We start from the raw sequence: 14,304 nt of genomic DNA on the forward strand, positions 1-14,304 counted from the left end.
TCTGCTCGATTACAATCCAATGGTTATCTTTTATGCAATTTGTAATAATTGCAGTAGACTGCAGGGAGGGGATTGTCACATCTACAGTTTCTGTTGTTAGCAATTGCAAGCAGATTTATCTTGTCAGATCACAGAGCTGATTCTGGTATTATTCTTTAACAAAATATATCAGTTTTTCTCTCACATTGCGACTCACATCCACGTAACAGCTTGTCCCAAAATGGCTGCTTTCACTGGTTCTGAAGGTTCTCCCTGAATGTTTTTGTTAAAATAATGGAATTGTATGATGTTTTCTTGATTTTTTAATCTTGAGAAATTATTGAAGATACAATTTGGTCACTACTTAGACCAGCTATGCAAGCAAACTTAGAATGCAAAACTAGGCCACAGTTAAAGTTGAGTAATATGCTGCAGTTTGCTTGCCATGAAATCTAATTCAGACAGCGTGTCTGTTGAATTCTCCATGGATCTGGCACTGAATCTTAAAAAAAAAATATAAGCTAAAAATTTAATGACAGCAGCCCTAGCACTGTGATTCATCACAATAAATTTCTATACAACCTCCTACAAGATTAACACCGTCTGCAACATAAAGTTTGACAAAGGAAAAAAAAAAATGGATATTTTCCCCATTGATAAGTAATTAAGAAAAAAACAAGTTTGAAATCTGAAGTAAAAAAAAATTAAAACTGCTAGCTGACACACAAGAAAAATGTGTTTCCAAATCATAAAAACAATTAGAATGAGTTGCCATTTGTACAGTGCATAATCACTGGAAAGAAAGTTCATATGTGGAATTAATGTCTTCAAGTTAACAAAAGTGTGTTTAGCCTAGTATCACAAACTAATGCTGTGGCAGGCTAGGCTTATAAATGTAATTAATGATAATAATTACTGCTCAAGCATTGTGATAGAAATGAAAGATCTCTTCACTTTCAATCCAAGAAAGCAGATGAAGTATCATAATTTTCATGAAAATGTTCCAGCTGAACACATTCCCTTTAAGCTTGCTAATTTGAAGAAGACTATGAGAGAAGTAAAGCAATTATTGTGTAGTTGGAGCACCATAAATTTCATATTTCTATAAAACTAAATGGAAGAAACTAATAAGGTGGTTCACAACTGGACTAATTTTTCTACCATTCTATATTTTAAAAATCAGCTGAAATATACAGGGTTATTACAAATGATTGAAGCGCTTTCACAGCTCTACAATAACTTTATTATTTGAGATATTTTCAAAATGATTTGCACACACTTACAAAAACTCAAAAAGTTTTTTTAGGCATTCACAAATGTTCGATATATGCCCCTTTAGTGATTCGGCAGACATCAAGCCGATAATCAAGTTCCTCCCACACTCGGCGCAGCATGTCCCCATCAATGGGTTCGAAAGCATCGTTGATGCGAGCTCGCAGTTCTGGCACGTTTCTTGGTACAGGAGGTTTAAACACTGAATCTTTCACATAACCCCACAGAAAGAAATCGCATGGGGTTAAGTCGGGAGAGTGTGGAGGCCATGACATGAATTGCTGATCATGATCTCCACCATGACCGATCCATCGGTTTTCCAATCTCCTGTTTAAGAAATGCCGAACATCATGATGGAAGTGCGGTGGAGCACCATCCTGTTGAAAGATGAAGTCGGCGCTGTCGGTCTCCAGTTGTGGCATGACCCAATTTTCCGCGGGCTATGCGTGAAACTTGCCCGCACACGTTCAACCGTTTCTTCGCTCACTGCAGGCCGACCCGTTGATTTCCCCTTACAGAGGCATCCAGAAGCTTTAAACTGCGCATACCATCGCCGAATGGAGTTAGCAGTTGGTGGATCTTTGTTGAACTTCATCCTGAAGTGTCGTTGCACTGTTATGACTGACTGATGTGTGTGCATTTCAAGCACGACACACGCTTTCTCGGCTCCTGTCGCCATTTTGTCTCACTGCGCTCTCGAGCGCTCTGACGGCAGAAACCTGAAGTGCGGCTTCAGCCGAACAAAACTTTATGAGTTTTTCTACGTATCTGTAGTGTGTCGTGACCATATGTCAATGAATGGAGCTACAGTGAATTTATGAAATTGCTTCAATAATTTGTAATAGCCCTGTATATTATGTGTAACACACATTTAACTGAAAACAAAAATAGCTGATTGATACGGGCACTTATCATAACAAGGGACATTACAGCCTTTCATGTTACAGCTCTTTTTTTAGCGATAGCTCAAAAGTTAGGACCATCTCTGGTTTGTTGTGTATTTTATTGCCTCTCCACAAAACAGGTATAGGTTACTGGCTGCAATTTTTATTCATTGTTGTCATCTCGGAATTTTTATTACTGTAACAAATTAAACTGCCATGTTGTCAATTCTTTACCTTTTGGCAGTAAAAGTTTCAGATATAATTATACACTGAATTAAAAATCTCACCCGGTAATACAGCTGTTTAACTTCTTCAATATATGAAGATGATGTTATTCCATCAATCTGCTCACTGATTGTAACTGTCAGAAGCTTGTCAGTTTCAGCTATTGTCAGCTTCAGAAACTGGTCTCCAGTCAGATCACGGACAGGCTTGTTCTTAACATACTTCATACTGAGAAAAAAAAAAAAGTTAATTTACTTCAATCAGCACCATGACATTTCACAAATTGTTTTTAAACAAGCAAAAAATGCATAATTTATAAATATTTTATGGCCATAAATCAGAAAAATATACCTGTAACAAGGATGACTTTCATCAATTTCTTTTATGCCTTTTTTCGTGGGTTTTACATTGATCTTCGCACGTTCAAAAAAAGTCTCTCGCACACATTTCCTAACAAGTGGATCACGTGACAACTGCATTGCAACCATGAACTTAACAGCTTTCAGTACATCTTCCACTGATGAAAATTTGCTGAAAACAAAAGTATATTTGAACAATAAGTTACAAAAAAGAAATATAGCAAAGAAACCAATATGGCAGGAAATGTAGACATGAGAAAACTTAAACATAAAAATAACACATGATGTAAACACCAAGAAATTGTAAGATAATGGATGCCAAAGTTATCAACAGCAGAATATCATCATTTGGTGGTAGTTTCACTTTTTTCCAAATAAGCATATGTTCCATATGCACCGATGTGGAGCCAAAGCTATAAAATGACACTCAGTGTGAGGAAGTTTGTCCAGTACACAAACGTGTCTGGATGTGTCTAGCAGTGCTGTGTAATTGGATTAAGTTGCTGTGTGTTATGCTGTGGTTATTATGCTCTGTTGCACTTTTTGCTATGTGCTGTATCTTGCATTTGCTGTTAAAAATGTTATTTGAGAAAAAAATGAGTGCTTGGAATTTAAGTTCTGTTTTCTTTTTCGGCATTATGTTATAAAATGCTTCTGATCTTCTGGGCTAGATAGAATAAAAGTTGATTCATGTTCTTTGTAGATTAGTAAATGTTAAAACTAGTGGCCATTAGATTTTATTATTAGTAACACTGCACCTTCCAGTACCACATGTTGACTACCTTACTGCTGCGCTGTTTTTTGAATCAGATTATTATTTTAATATATTAATGCCAATGCTGATCTTTATGAATAGTTGATTTAATACCAAATATTCTATCCAGTAAATATCACAGAAAATTCATATCTAACATTACCAACCATGTATAGGAATTTAATGCTTGCCTAGATTTCACAGTTTAACTGACACTATTATCTTAAGCTAATGTAATTAGTTTACTGCACTCTGTAGTGTAACATGTGTTAGCTGGGATACGTTAGTTTAAATGCACACACTTACAAAAACTCATCACTGACTGACTGACAGACATTTTATGGCCACACTTCCACAACAGTGCTTTTCTGAAAAATGGTTATTTGGAACATTTTGCTTCATTCAATATCATCTACCTTGTTTTGATCTTATTATCTTGATGATTTTTTCTATGCAGTATATGAGGGCTCCTAATAAACAATCAGAAAGCAATCTGTAGTTATGTTGTTAGTAGTTACTTGTGCATAGCATCCGTCAGAAAATTTAACAATTAACAATTACTGCAAGTGTACCAATTTCTAAAGAACTCTACAGTGATATACAGAATTTCTGGTGAGATATATTGAGATTAACTATTGTACCTCGTTGGACACAGAAGGCAGTGAACAGTTTATACACTGACAAAAGTTTTCAAATGTGCTAAGAATACAGAACTATTGAGCTTGCATACCTGCTGACAAACTCCTTTGCAACTTCAGTTGGCTCTGTTGGCTCTTGTTCTACTTCATGGCGTTGATAATTATCTCTCAAATTTTCTCCAAACTGTTCAGGAGATAAACCGAATTTCTTAGCCAAACCATCTGGAAAAAAGGACATTTTCCCCCTCATTTTAAAACCAGAAGTGAAAAACACACACACACACACACACACACACACACACACTTCAATCTGCTTCAGTATCTTTTACACATCTATCTGCTATATGTATCTATTTGCTTCTCAGAACTTGGTCTTACTTAAATATTGATGAGTTCTCTATATTTCTGGTTATTATTTATTTGGTGTAAATGTGCCATTCAGTATCCACTGCATACACAATGAAATGGGATAATAGAATTTCAGATCTGGCTGAATTCTGCTACAGAATTTATGATGCCACATAAAATGGGAGTCAACTGCAACATGTAATTAAAGATTCAATCATGACAGAATGCTGTATGGATACTAATTATCTTTCTGAAACAAGGATGTTCATATACCTACCATGAAAGAGAATGGCTAATTTTAGAGCACTAAACTTCACAATGCTGTCCTACTAGGACTGATAATCAAATAACAACATTAGTGTGTGAAGAAACACAGGGAAGACACACAAATACACCATTAGAAAAGAAAAAAGTACACCTGGAAAGACGATGTCAATTTTCATCTGATGATGGCATATGCCACCTGGGAGATAGTAGATATACTGATAATGGTTTCAACACCTTCCAACAGATAATGCAGCGGCATAGCAATGAGAATGCCGTCTGTACCTACCCTTTCATTGGAAATGTTTAGGCCAGAAGGCTCAGCATGGTATAAACGTGTGAAACAGGCAGGAAACCATGCCGTGGAGACACACGCCTGCTTCCACAGCCAACTGAGTGAGTTTGAATGGGGTCAAATTGTGGCCTTCCGAATGGTGGGATGGTCCTCTTGGAGAATTACCATTCAAATTGGATGTGCTGCATCCTTTCTGCAACTACGCTGGTCTCAGTGGTCAGTGAACATTCTCACACCTGTAGATGAGGTGAGGTTCTGGACATCCATGAAGCACAGATGCCTGCCAGGATCATCATATTCTAAAGGCAGTAGTGGCAGATTGTACAGCTATCACAGCATAAATAAGAAGCTTGTGAGCCCAGACATGTCTCTACAAAAAGTTGTGAATCAGTTATTAGCAGCTGGATGATGGGAACGCACACCTCTAGCCTGTCTTTCACTCACAGCACAGCATCGGCGTGCTCAGCTCAACCTGTTATCACAGGATCACTTGGCATTTGGAGTGGTGCACCATGGTCTTCAGAGATGAAAGCAGGTTCTGCCTGCATGCAAGTCATGGTCGTTTGCACTTACAATGTAGACCTCCTGGTGAGTGCTGTATCATAGAGTGTAACTGTTCAAGGCACACTGGTCCCACCCCAGGAATTATGGTCGAGCGTGCAATAAGTTACAACTCTCATTCACCTTTGGTGTTTCTGGAGAAGATGCTAACCAGTACTCTGTATGTGCAGAATGTTGTTGACCCCTTCTGTTGCCATTCTTGCAGCAGGAAGGTGATGTGTTGTTCCAACAGGATAATGCTCACTTACAAGCTGCCTGTAAAACTCGATGTGCACTGCAAGACATGCAGCAATTTCCCAGGCTAACACTAACTCTGGACTTATCTCCAATCGCGCACATGTTGTATATGATGGGACAAGAAACGACTCGTCAACCAACACCCTTACAGAACTACATAGACAGATTGAGCAGGTGTGGAATAACATATATGAGGACAATATTCACCATCTTTACAACCGATTGGATGCCAGAGTCAGCGACTGCATTGCAGCCCGTGGAGCTACACCATGTACTAACATACGTGTTCCAGCATGGGTTGATGCTCAGTATCACAGAATCGCTTGTGCTATTTACCTTGTAATCATCTTGTGCACCCCCATATGCACTGTTGCAACAATAAATCTTGAGCGAATTGGAAACCTCTAAAAGGGGTGTACTATTTTTTTCCAGCAGTGTACAAGTCAGGCACAGAAAATAACATATGTTAACTCACAAAATAAATGTTCTGAAACAAGGGAATGAGCTGTGCCTTTCATATTTCATAGCAGTGATGGATAATATAATGACCCGAATGGCAAGATAAATAGAACAATGGTAACAGTGAATCTGTTTGGGGATGATTTGATGGTATGAGGGAACGAGGAAAAGGAAGTAACATAGGTTATGAAGAAGAAGGAAAATGGAAAAAAGTAAGATATGAGGAAGTGAGAGAATTTTTCAGAAGTTGGCTAGGTGCAACAAAAATGGAAAAGATGAGAAATGACAATGTAAAGGTGGTAACACTTCTACAAGAGAAGATTGAGGAAAAAGGATTAAAATGTTATGGGCATTTGAAGATAATGGAAGACACAAGGAAGCTTGGCAAGATTCACGACATGAAGGTGGAGGGCAGCAGAGCATGGGAAAGCCTAAGGGACAGGTGAATATAAGTAGTGGAAGAAAGTATGTGGAAGAATGCAGAAGACAGAGCCTAGGTAAAGAACAGGGGGCTGGTAGGCAGAACAGAGAAAGTGGAAGGGTTTGTGTCACCAGCAACTGGCTACATACACAGGTAATATTAGTTCCAATGTTGCCTGGCTTATGACCCTGGAACCAAGTTCAATGGAGTTACGTGGTCCTCAGACAATGTAAATTGTATTAAAATTTGTTCAGGAAGCCAGCAAATGCACAAGCTATTCATCAGAACTTTGAGCTTCCAAACCTAAAATGCCTGTATCCCTGCAGCTGAAGGGAATAAGGAGAATGGTAGCCGAAAGAGAAGCTGGAAGATAGTTACAGCAAAACCATAGAACATAACTTACACTATTAAGAGCAATAAACTTAACAGTAACAGTAACTGTCAGATACAAAAGACTGAAATACGCAGGATTGGGATGAACAACCATATTGTTAAGTCAGATCAGGGAAGGGGATGCTGAAAGGAGCAAAAGTTTCCAAATAACTGTAGGTTGGAAATGCAACATTTTGAGATGACAAGCATTTAAACTAACGTGCCTCAGCTAACATATATTACACTAAAGAGCACAGTTACTAATTAACTGAACTCAAGATAATGATTTTGGCTGAACAGTCAAACTGGACAACATTTAAATTCCTATCTATAGGTGGTGATGTTAAAGCTCGGCTATTAAATTAACCACGCTAAAAGTATTGTATTGCCATAACAAAGGAGCAGCTCAGTTGGACAAAACAACACTGCTAGGTACACCCAAATGCGTGCTTACAGGACAAGCCTCCATGTGCTTGTCGCTGATTGACTGTTATTTTATGGCTGCAGCTCTACAACAGTGCGTTTTTGATGAGTGATCTGGAAAATTTTGCTATATTCAATGAACCCTACCCTGTTCTGACATTGTCGTCATGTTGTTTTTCTCCACACTGTAAAGAGGAAACTCGTTTACATTTTGGTTACTATGAAGAAATGGTACTTCAAGAAAAAATGAGATGGTAGGGAAACATTGTGTACAGATAGAAAATGTGCTAAGGTGAAGGGTAACTCATTCTGAATGAAAAATCGAGACAGAATAAAATGTAAAGGATTAAATTACATCAGCCATACTATTCATCGTCTATTCTCACATGAAACTTACAGGGTTATTACAAATGACTGAAGCAATTTCACAGCTCTACAATAACTTTATTATTTGAGATATTTTCACAAAGTTTTGCATACACATACAAAAACTCAAAAAGTTTTTTTAGGCATTCACAAATGTTCGATATGTGCCCCTTTAGTGATTCGGCAGACATCAAGCCAATAATCAAGTTCCTCCCACACTCAGCGCAGCATGTCCCCATCAATGAGTTCGAAAGCATCGTTGATGCGAGCTCGCAGTTCTGGCACATTTATTGGTAGAGTAGATTTAAACACTGAATCTTTCACATAACCCCACAGAAAGAAGTCACATGGGGTTAAGTCGGGAGAGCGTGGAGGCCATGACATGAATTGCTGATCATGGTCTCCACCACGACCGATCCATCGGTTTTCCAATCTCCTGTTTAAGAAATGCCGAACATCATGATGGAAGTGCGGTGGAGCACCATCCTGTTGAAAGATGAAGTCGGCGCTGTCGGTCTCCAGTTGTGGCATGAGCCAATTTTCCAGCATGTCCAGATACACGTGTCCTGTAACGTTTTTTTCGCAGAAGAAAAAGGGGCCGTAAACTTTAAACCGTGAGATTGCACAAAACACGTTAACTTTTGGTGAACTGCAAATTTGCTGCACAAATGCGTGAGGATTCTCTATCGCCCAGATTCGCACATTGTGTCTGTTCACTTCACCATTAAGAAAAAATGTTGCTTCATCACTGAAAACAAGTTTCGCACTGAACGCATCCTCTTCCATGAGCTGTTGCAACTGCGCCGAAAATTCAAAGCGTTTGACTTTGTCATCGGGTGTCAGGGCTTGTAGCAATTGTAAACGGTAAGGCTTCTGCTTTAGCCTTTTTCGTAAGATTTTCCAAACCGTCGGCTGTGGTACTTTTAGCTCCCTGCTTGCTTTATTCGTCGACTTCCGCGGGCTACGCGTGAAACTTGCCCACACGCGTTCAACCGTTTCTTCCCTCACTGCAGGCCGACCCATTGATTTCCCCTTGCAGAGGCATCCAGAAGCTTTAAACTGCGCATACCATCGCCGAATGGAGTTAGCAGTTGGTGGATCTTTGTCGAACTTCATCCTGAAGTGTCGTTGCACTGTTATGACTGACTGATGTGAGTGCATTTCAAGCACGACATACGCTTTCGCGGCTCCTGTCGCCATTTTGTCTCACTGCGCTCTCGAGCGCTCTGGCGGCAGAAACCTGAAGTGCGGCTTCAGCTGAACAAAACTTTATGAGTTTTTCTACGTATCTGTAGTGTGTCGTGATCATATGTCAATGAATGGAGCTACAGTGAATTTATGAAATCGCTTCAATCATTTGTAATAGCCCTGCATATATAGACAGATGAAAAGTTCACTTACATACACAGGGTAACAATAAATGCACTGACAAAATACAGGTATTTTGATCACACTTTTTCAGAAGCACTGGTCCTCCTTGCTTGAACAAGGAGGGAAGGGGAGAGAATTAAACACCATATTAAGGTAATATTGTCCAAGAGCCCAATTTTAAAAGAGGAATTGGTGTTGAATGGTATGGAAACAAAACACACGAAAGTAAATTAGATTTAAAAATCTACAATAGTAAAAAAGCTCTAGGACAGAAAACACACTCATAACATGGATATAAATTAATAGTTAAAGTGAGGGGAGAAGTGAAGTAGTAATAACAGCAGGATGGATGGATGGATGGATGGATGGATGGATGAATAGGAGCAGCATGGTTATGTTATGCTACAGTAAAAAGCTGAATCAAAACAAACAAGAAAAAATTATGCAAATATGGGGGGATTTAAGGAGATGGGACCTGGATAAACTGAAAGAACCAGAGGTTGTACAGAGTTTCAAGGAGAGCATAAGGGAACAATTGACAGGAATGGGGGAAAGAAATACAGTAGAAGAAGAATGGGTAGCTTTGAGGGATGAAATAGTGAAGGCAGCAGAGGATAAAGTAGGTAAAAAGACGAGGGCTGCTAGAAATCCTTGGGTAACAGAAGAAATATTGAACTTAATTGATGAAAGGAGAAAATATAAAAATGCAGTAAATGAAGCAGGTAAAAAGGAATACAAACGTCTCAAAAATCAGATCGACAGGAAGTGCAAAATGGCTAAGCAGGGATGGCTAGAGGACAAATGTAAGGATGTAGAGGCTTGTCTCACCAGGGGTAAGATAGATACTGCCTACAGGAAAATTAAAGAGACCTTTGGAGAAAAGAGAACCACTTGTATGAATATCAAAAGCTCAGATGGAAACCCAGTTCTAAGCAAAGAAGGGAAAGCAGAAAGGAGTATATAGAGGCGATGTACTTGAGGACAATATTATGGAAATGGAAGAGGATGTAGATGAAGATGAAATGGGAGATATGATACTGCGTGAAGAGTTTGACAGAGCACTGAAAGACCTGAGTCGAAACAAGGCCCCCGGAGTAGACAACATTCCATTAGAACTACTGACAGCCTTGGGAGAGCCAGTCGTGACAAAACTCTACCATCTGGTGAGCAAGATATATGAGACAGGCGAAATACCCTCAGATTTCAAGAAGAATATAATAATTCCAATCCCAAAGAAAACAGGTGTTGACAGATGTGAAAATTACCAAACTATCAGTTTAATAAGTCACGGCTGCAAAATACTAACGCGAATTCTTTACAGACGAATGGAAAAACTGATAGAAGCCAACCTCGGGGAAGATCAGTTTGGATTCCGTATAAATATTGGAACACGTGAGGCAATACTGACCCTACGACTTATCTTAGAAGCTAGATTAAGGAAATGTAAACCAACGTTTCTAGCATTTGTAGACTTACAGAAAGCTTTTCACAATGTTGACTGGAATACTCTCTTTCAAATTCTGAAGGTGGCAGGGGTAAAATACAGGGAGTGAAAGGCTATTTACAATTTGTACAGAAACCAGATGGCAGTTATAAGAGTCGAGGGACATGAAAGGGAAGCAGTGGTTGGGAAGGGAGGGAGACAGGGTTGTAGCCTTTCCCCGATGTTATTCAATCTGTATATTGAGCAAGCAGTGAAGGAAACAAAAGAAAAATTCGGAGTAGGTATTAAAATCCATGGAGAAGAAATAAAAACTTTGAAGTTCTGTCAGAGACAGCAAAGGACTTGGAAGAGCAGTTGAACGGAATGGACAGTGTCTTGAAAGGAGGATATAAGATGAACATCAACAAAAGCAAAACAAGTATAATGGAATGTAGTCGAATTAAGTTGGGTGATGCTGAGGGAATTAGATTAGGAAATGAGACACTTAAAGTAGTAAAGGAGTTTTGCTATTTGGGGAGCAAAATAACTGATGATGGTCAAAGTAGAGAGGATATAAAATATAGACTGGCAATGGCAAGGAAAGAGTTTCTGAAGAAGAGAAATTTGTTAACATCGAGTATAAATTTAAGTGTCAGGAAGTCGTTTCTGAAAGTATTTGTATGGAGTGTAGCCATGTATGGAAGTGAAACATGGACGATAAATAGTTTGGACAAGAAGAGAATAGAAGCTTTTGAAATGTGGTGCTACAGAAGAATGCTGAAGATTAGATGGGTAGATCACATAACTAATGAGGAGGTACTGAATAGGATTGGGGAGAAGAGAAATTCGTGGCACAACTTGACTAGAAGAAGGGATCGGTTGGTAGGACATGTTCTGAGGCATCAAGGGATCACCAATTTAGTAGTGGAGGGCAGCATGGAGGGTAAAAACCGTAGAGGGAGACCAAGGGATGAATACACTAAGCAGATTCAGAAGGATGTAGGTTGCAGTAGGTACTGGGAGATGAAGAAGCTTGCACAGGATAGAGTAGCATGGAGAGCTGCATCAAACCAGTCTCAGGACTGAAGACCACAACAACAACAACAACAACAACAACAACAACAACATGGGAGGGGGGAGGGAGGAAGAAGAAGAAGAAGAAGAAGAAGAAGAAGACTTGTGGGTACAAGGAGAATTACATATGAAATAAATGGGAAGTAACAAGCTGCTCTTACCACTAATAAGTGCTGTGATCTTCTTTTTGTTACTTTCATTTCCACATCTGCCCATTTGTATTCTTGGTAAATCTCATCTCCTTGTCTCTGAACTATTGACTGTATTGAATATAACAGAGGGAAACATTCCACGTGGGAAAAATATATCTAAAAAGAAAGATGATGAGACTTACCAAACAAAAGCGCTGGCAGGTCGATAGACACACAAACAAACACAAACATACACACAAAATTCTAGCTTTCGCAACCAACGGTTGCCTCGTCAGGAAAGAGGGAAGGAGAGGGAAAGACAAAAGGATTTGGGTTTTAAGGCAGAGGGTAAGGAGTCATTCCAATCCCGGGAGCGGAAAGACTTACCTTAGGGGGAAAAAAGGACAGGTATACACTCGCACACACACACACATATCCATCCGCATATACACAGACACAAGCAGACATTTGTAAAGCCTTTACAAATGTCTGCTTGTGTCTGTGTATATGCGGATGGATATGTGTGTGTGTGCGCGAGTGTATACCTGTCCTTTTTCCCCCCTAAGGTAAGTCTTTCCGCTCCCGGGACTGGAATGACTCCTTACTCTCTCCATTAAAACCCAAATCCTTTTGTCTTTCCCTCTCCTTCCCTCTTTCCTGACGAGGCAACCGTTGGTTGCAAAAGCTAGAATTTTGTGTGTATGTTTGTGTTTGTTTGTGTGTCTATCGACCTGCCAGCGCTTTTGTTTGGTAAGTCTCATCATCTTTCTTTTTAGATCTATTGACTGTATTGTTTGATATAGGTCATTCCATATCAACTCACCTAGGCCTCCATGCTTGACCATCTCAGATTTTGTCGAAATTTTATGTGAAGATCCACACATGTCCCCAATGAACAACGGTAAAGTTTAACATTCTTTGAAGTAACACTGGCTGAGATACAGTCATTTTTTTTTAAAATACTTGCACAACTTTGTGCAAAGTGAGCATGAACTTATGGTGACTTGGAGCTATTATATCTCTGGCAATAGTGCGTTGAAAGAAATTAAATTTGGTCACCTTGCACAATTTTATGCATTCTCTTAAGAATAAATATTAAAAGTGTTATACAAGCAATATTCAGCCAGAAAATGTTAAGAAAAATCACCAGAAAAAAGTAAAAAATTGGATTCTTAAAGACTTCTCAGAGACTAAATGTAAGACAGACACTAAACTTAGTAGGTAGTAATGTAATAAAAGAAGGGTGTCAAATGTTAAGTTTCATTTATGTACCCTTCCCAATAATGAATAAATTAAGTGCCAAGTTTAAGGTTATTTTAAAAGGTAAAAAATGTGGTATTTTCGAACTGATTTTTCAAAAAATTATGCTCTACACAAGTCTCCAAACTTGACACATTAGAAAGATCATGGTTTGAACCACAAAGTAAAGTGTATTTAATTATTCAACACAGGCTAATAATGCCATATAATTTGATGGGCATGAAAAAATGTAAACTTTGTATTCTCATATATCACAGAGTAAACACAAGCTGGACATGAAACGTAATACACAATAGCTTGGTACCACAAGGGTGTAAATATAAAATTTCATTCCTGTACTATTTATAAATAATCTACAATTCGTCACGAAGAAGATGAATTTGTGAAGTAGCAGGAACAGGGTATTCAAAACCACTCTCATTGGAAATAACATGTTTTTAAGCCCCCCCCCCCCCCACACCAAACAGTGGATTTAATTTCCATTATTAGCTAACAATCATACATAATATGAGGCAAAGTAGCCATAAAAACCTGATATAAATAAAGTTTTAACTTTGGCTTCTTATATTCATTGATTAAAGGCATGATAAACACGAAACTTTGGACACAACAACTTAGCAACATAATATTTTCCAACATAAAATATCATTCATATACGGCTTTCAAAATTTCTACAAAATTATTTCAGATTAGATTTGTGTACAAATTACAAAAATAGATGACACTCAATTTACTTTTTGAAAATTGGTTTTCCATAATTGATTTCAAACTGATCATAGTTGGAAAGAGCATGTTTTCAAGCATCCAGAAAAACCATATTCGATTTTCCAGTGTATGCAACAATACCTGAAAATGACAGACATTTTTGACAGAATGTACCATGGCAACAGGCTACAGCATGGCAACCTGTTGTTCATGTTTCACTGCATGTGTTCCTATTTTTAAACTGACAAGTACTATTGCACTACTAAATTGTGCCGGTGCATGGTGACATTTTCACTACCTGTTCAAGAACATGAACCAGCAATCCATCCCCACAGGGGTCACACAACACCAACTATGATTGGGTTTCTTCATCTAGATTCCCAAGCCTTTAATTTGGTTTCTTAATTCACAATCCAAAACCTTGTGGTGGTACCTGTCTGCTAACAAAGTACCTTTTCTTGAATTCTCAAATCTGTAAGAATA

The 14,304-nt window shown here is 38.6% G+C and overlaps 1 protein-coding gene across 1 annotated transcript in view; it reads right to left on the reverse strand.

Annotated features, from left to right (window-relative positions):
• Window positions 1-14,304, reverse strand: part of LOC126191473 (transcription elongation factor SPT6) — a 169,841-nt gene that overhangs the window by 60,288 nt on the left and 95,249 nt on the right. Inside the window, exons 12-14 of the mRNA XM_049932355.1 lie at window positions 4,204-4,333; window positions 2,712-2,891; window positions 2,423-2,588 (exon numbers count right to left, since the gene is read on the reverse strand). Coding sequence (XP_049788312.1) covers window positions 2,423-2,588; window positions 2,712-2,891; window positions 4,204-4,333 — 476 coding nt within the window. The remainder of the gene's footprint in view (window positions 1-2,422; window positions 2,589-2,711; window positions 2,892-4,203; window positions 4,334-14,304) is intronic.

This window comes from Schistocerca cancellata, chromosome 1 (genome assembly GCF_023864275.1).
Source record: "Schistocerca cancellata isolate TAMUIC-IGC-003103 chromosome 1, iqSchCanc2.1, whole genome shotgun sequence".
NCBI lineage: Eukaryota > Metazoa > Arthropoda > Insecta > Orthoptera > Acrididae > Schistocerca > Schistocerca cancellata.